The following is a 5,221-nucleotide window of genomic DNA, read 5'->3' as shown; positions in this document are numbered from 1 at the left end:
CTTGGAGGATCCGTCAACAGGAACGAAGTCCCTGATGAGCAGAATCCCGAAAACAGCCGCGAGGGCGAAGAGGGTGAGCTGCCCTCGCTCCGCCATGTTGTTGACTGCGGGAAGGGAGCGTTGATGCAATTATTTAAATGCATTTTTCGTTTCTGTTGCTTTGCTTTAGCTTTGTCTTCGTGTTTAGGGTTGGTCTGAATTAATGTACTCACATATATGGTGTCCGTTTGTATGTATGCCTTTTGGGATTAGTAATATATGAATTCTTCCTACGTGTGAAAAGGGATCGCTAGTATAATCCTTCAGTTATATGGCGATATAATTTCATTGATGTTATTGATATTCATCTTATTGTCTATCAGGAGTAGAAAAAATAAACTGTCTGATGTAAATAGGCTATATAAGATAATTCTGCATGTGATATTTTTTTAAGGAGAGTGATTATAAGACACAATGACGTTATCGATTTATAAGTGGCGTGTAATGTGATCAGATAAAATTCACAATCGGTTAATATTGTGTTATTTCAGTAGTATACCTTGCGTGTCTATTGTGCAACTGAAGCCGTTTTGCAGTATATCTCTAAATTGTAACTTTGTGATTCTTTTTCTTTTTTATAGAAAATTTGTTACATTTAGGTAATGCGTATATATATATATTCCCCCATGTAACTGAAAACAGTTAATTAAGAACACAAAAAAAATCCGTTATCATTTAAAACACTTATGTATCAGTTTGCTAACTCTTACATTTTACTATATGGATAACATTTACATTTATAAGGTCACTCCACTGATATTATTCCAGGAGGCAACGTAACAAAATTTTAAAAATGCTTAGTAATACGGCCCTCTGTGATAAATATCTTGCGACAGTGGCTTAACATCTGTTAAAATAAGTATCACAAACCACTCTATTATAAGATACGAATGTATATAACGATAACAAGTTAAATTATCAAATGTACCTCTAAATACCAAATAATATAAGCTTCCCATATTGCCATACGAATGGCAATTTATCGTCAATTTAAGTATGAGAATTTTAATATACAGATTTAATGGACAGTCACGTATAGAGTACAAAGAACAACTAGCAGGGTACGTGTCGGGCATAATAATTGGCTTCTATGGTATTCTTACGAGAACCACGACAGTTTAAAAGGGGTTCCATGGTATAGTAAAAAGTGGTTTCATATCACAGTAAAAAAGTGGATTCCTTTTCTAGTAAACTATGGTCCCATATTCTAGAAATTATGGTTCCATGTTGTAGTAAAAAATAGTTCCATGTTATAGTAAAAACGTGGTTTTATTTTTTAGTAAAAAATGGTTCCATGTCCTAGAAAAAGTGGTTTTCTGTTCCAGTAGAAAATGGTTCTATATTCTAGTAAAAAGAGCTTCCATGTTCTAGGAAAAAGCGGTCCCAAGCTACTGTAAAAATATGGTTCCATGTTGCTGAGTGGAGCTGTGTTTTATCTACGTATAAACGTGTGCAGCATTTAGGGTTATCTGCTTCCCTGAATATTATTACCAAGATAATGCTGAGAATAGAAGATGAAATATCTGATTTTACTCATAAACAGATTAGAGTAGCATGAATTGTGTAAATTGCGCATAAAGCTTAGGCACTATTTACCCGCGTGCGTTTATGTGTGTGTGTGTGTGTGTGTGTGTGTCCGTGGGACAAGCCTCTGTCCTCCTTTGTTAGCCAATTAATTTCCCTCACTTAAGGGGGGGGGGGGGTATAACGGTGACCAACCTTTGCGTCCTTTATTGTGGGGTAAATAGACTAAACGTATATACATACATGTATATATATATATACATATATATATACATATATATACACACACACACACACACACACACACATACACACACACACACACACACACAGACAAACACACACACACACACATATATGTATGTTCATATATATATATATATATATATATATATGTGTGTGTGTGTGTGTGTGTGTGTGTGTGTGTGTGTGTGTGTGTGTGTGTGTGTGTGTGTGTGTGTGTGCTTTTACATACACACACAAACTTAATCTCCCTCTACTGCTTTATTATACTTACCCTTTCTATGTTTATGCACCTCCACTGCGTGATTAGGCGTCTAAGCTTCATGGACATGTATCTGTATTTTATTTCTTATTTTTAGAGTAAGGAACATTCGCCGTGACTGATGTTATTGCTTATCATGTATATTGTTAAAATAAGTTCATTTAATATAAACACTTGAAATTATTTTCCTGGAATGATATGCAGATATTTGTGTTAATCTCATTTAAAGAATTTTCTGTGTCTATGGTATGCTTTAAGACATCTTTACGTAAATGAATTATTTTAGCCCATGCACGCCGCGCTCTCTCTCTTTCCTGATTTTGTATTTTGGTTTACTTTTGTATTTTTTAATTACTTTGTATTACTAGTCCCCCAAAATAGATTCTGAGCGACATCCGGGAGTTTTATTAAATCAGGTACGCAAGCCTTTTCAAGACTCATTCATAATGCAAGTTATACCAGTATCCTCCCTATCAGCTTATAGAATGGCGCACGGTACCATATCAATGCGAAAGTTTATGAATGATGCAACAGCCACGTAACGTAACCTGGAGGAAAATATAATAAGATGATGTAGAAAGTGATGAAAATGATACTACCAGATACTCGTAGATTTAGACCGCTTGAAAAGTAACATGCATTACGTTATTTCCTCTTTACATGAGTACCCAACCAGATATCTCTGCTAATAGCAACGTAAATAGAGTTTGGGGAAGGTCACGGTCCGCCACTTTGCATGACAGATGGTTCTTGAGCGGTCATACTGGAAGTAGGTCAAAGGTTTCGCCTCATTCTCATAAAACTGTCTCAACTGTCGTGTCTGTCTCATAAAATTGCCGTACTTCTAAACACAATGGTTGGTTTGCAGTTAAGGAAACCGTTAAAGAGGTTACCAATAAACTAGCTTCTAATTTATCTTTCTACCTGCACTCAAGTACCAGGTAATCAGTACCTTTTAGTATGAAGTTAATTTAGTCACCTTCCATTTGCTAGTTCTGGTTAGTATTTTAGTTTTTTTAACAATAATTTACTAAAATGAGTTTCGTGATTTCATTCTTAATAAGACTGGACCTTGTTGCGTTATATAATTTAGTAATATTGTATCTGAAATCTTTCTGATCTTCTGCATTGCCTTTTTGAGTGGCAGTTTATCTTTGTAGGTCTAAAAACTTGCTACAGGATGCCATAATCAGGAGAATAGCTCTTAAATCGTAAAGGATTTTCATTGCTTCAACGCACTAAATATTTACTTTGTCTCTATGCGCATTAAACGTTCGTATTGATGCGCTATATTGTCCTTTAATATACCACTAAACTTAATGCTCTCAAAACGGCTTAATGGGTAGCCTAGTTTACGAGAAATATGAACTAGGTAGTCTGGAATCCACACGAAATCTCCGTGAATGTGGAATATGAGAAGGTACTTAAATGAAGATAGTATTATTCCATTTGTCACAAGCTATTCTGATAAACTTGCTGTGACGAGTGTAGGCAAGTAAAATTTTTGTTTGTTTTTCACATGATTATTGTAAATGATGTTGATTACTAATGGTACGCTTGTAAGTTATAAAGCAATGGAAGCACTTAAGCTATTTCAGGCTATGTTTTCATCCTTTTAAAGAAAAATCTTATCTTCTCATTATCATCATTGTCAGTGTTCTTTATCAGTTATTCTAGTATGTTATCCTTGTGCATTATGCAATGATGCCTTAGTCAGTAGGTCATTTATGCATGATGAATGCTCAAGTTGTTCGTATGCATGTCAGTCAATATATGTTAACAGTGATTCTTACTTTTTATCTTTATATCCTTACACATGCATGTGTGTGTGTGTGTGTGTGTGTGTGTGTGTGTGTGTGTGTGTGTGTGTGTGCGTGCGTGCGAGTATACAAACAGACACACACGCATAGTCTCAATAACTCGTCCAGTAGGAAACAAGAGGAGAGAAAAAAAAAAAAAGAAGATAAAGAAATTGAAAGAAATATGCAAGCAAAGCCCCGTCGCCAACACCCTACCTTCCAACAACCCACAACCAACCACGCGACGGATTCCCACCGGAAAAAAAATCCCTCGAGACTTTTTATTTAGTTTTTTTGAGAGATGTGTGTCGATCGCCCCTGCTCCTCCCCCCCCCCCCCCCTCTCCCCAAAAGAAGGTGAAGGAATTCTGATATTTCATCGAACTTAATAGATTTTTTTTTCTTATTTTCTGTGGTGTATTTTGTATTCCCTGGTTATTTCATTAATTATTAATTATTTTATTATTATGATTTTCTCTGTGATATTTTTCCTGTTTTCTTACAGTCGAAAAATATAACTCATGGAGATTTTGTTACTATTATTATTATTATTTTACCTTGTTTGCATCTTTCCTTTTATTTATTACCGATTTTTTTTCTTCTCACTGTGAACGCAAAATGCTCGGTCATGTTCCTTTTGCATAAAACGCTTCATTTACATACATCACGTTCAATCTTCATTAATGACGTGACATTAAGATTAAAATTTGAAAAAAAGTTTAGGCCGTTCTTGCTTTTTCATCTTTCTTTTTCTTCTTCATCTTCCTTTGTTTTTGGTTCATTTGATTTGTTGACATTCCTTCTACTTTATCATCATTTTCTCACCTACTTCCTGACGTATCAAATAAGCCTTGTTTTTTTCCCTTCTCCTTCTTCTTCTTCTTAATCTCTCAAACTACATTTGCCTTGCCACTTGATACATCCTATAGTGAATATGAAATCAGTTCAGCCGTGGAAATTCGTGCGAGTGGAATTACAAACGACCCGTGCGGTTCATGCGCTGGCCTTCGCGCTCGAAAAAAAATAATGCAGGTTGATGCATATGTATATATAAGCACAAACGCACACACACGCACGCACATGTACAGATACACACATATACATTCATGCATACATATATGCATTGGTATATTATGTAATAAATCAATAAATAAGCATATATACATTTATATACGTACGCATATATATATATATATATATATATATATATATATAAATATATATAAATATACATATATGTGTGTGTGTGTGTGTGTGTGGGTGTATGTGTGTGTGTGTGTGTACACATATATATCAAATATATATATATATATATATATATGTATATATATATGTGTGTGTGTGTGTGTGTGTGT

General features: G+C 34.8%; 1 protein-coding gene across 1 annotated transcript in view; it reads right to left on the bottom strand.

Annotated features, from left to right (window-relative positions):
• The window catches only part of LOC125037792 (thioredoxin reductase-like selenoprotein T homolog CG3887), a 7,546-nt gene extending 7,442 nt beyond the window's left edge, over window positions 1-104 (bottom strand). The window contains 1 exon segment of the mRNA XM_047631010.1: window positions 1-104. This exon segment is cut by the window's left edge and continues 59 nt beyond it. Coding sequence (XP_047486966.1) covers window positions 1-96 — 96 coding nt within the window. The 5' untranslated portion in view covers window positions 97-104.
• Window positions 105-5,221: the final 5,117 nt, after the last annotated feature.

Source organism: Penaeus chinensis, chromosome 24, assembly GCF_019202785.1.
Source record: "Penaeus chinensis breed Huanghai No. 1 chromosome 24, ASM1920278v2, whole genome shotgun sequence".
Lineage (NCBI taxonomy): Eukaryota > Metazoa > Arthropoda > Malacostraca > Decapoda > Penaeidae > Penaeus > Penaeus chinensis.
Note: the sequence above shows the minus strand (reverse complement) of the source record. Positions and strands in the feature narration are given on the sequence as shown.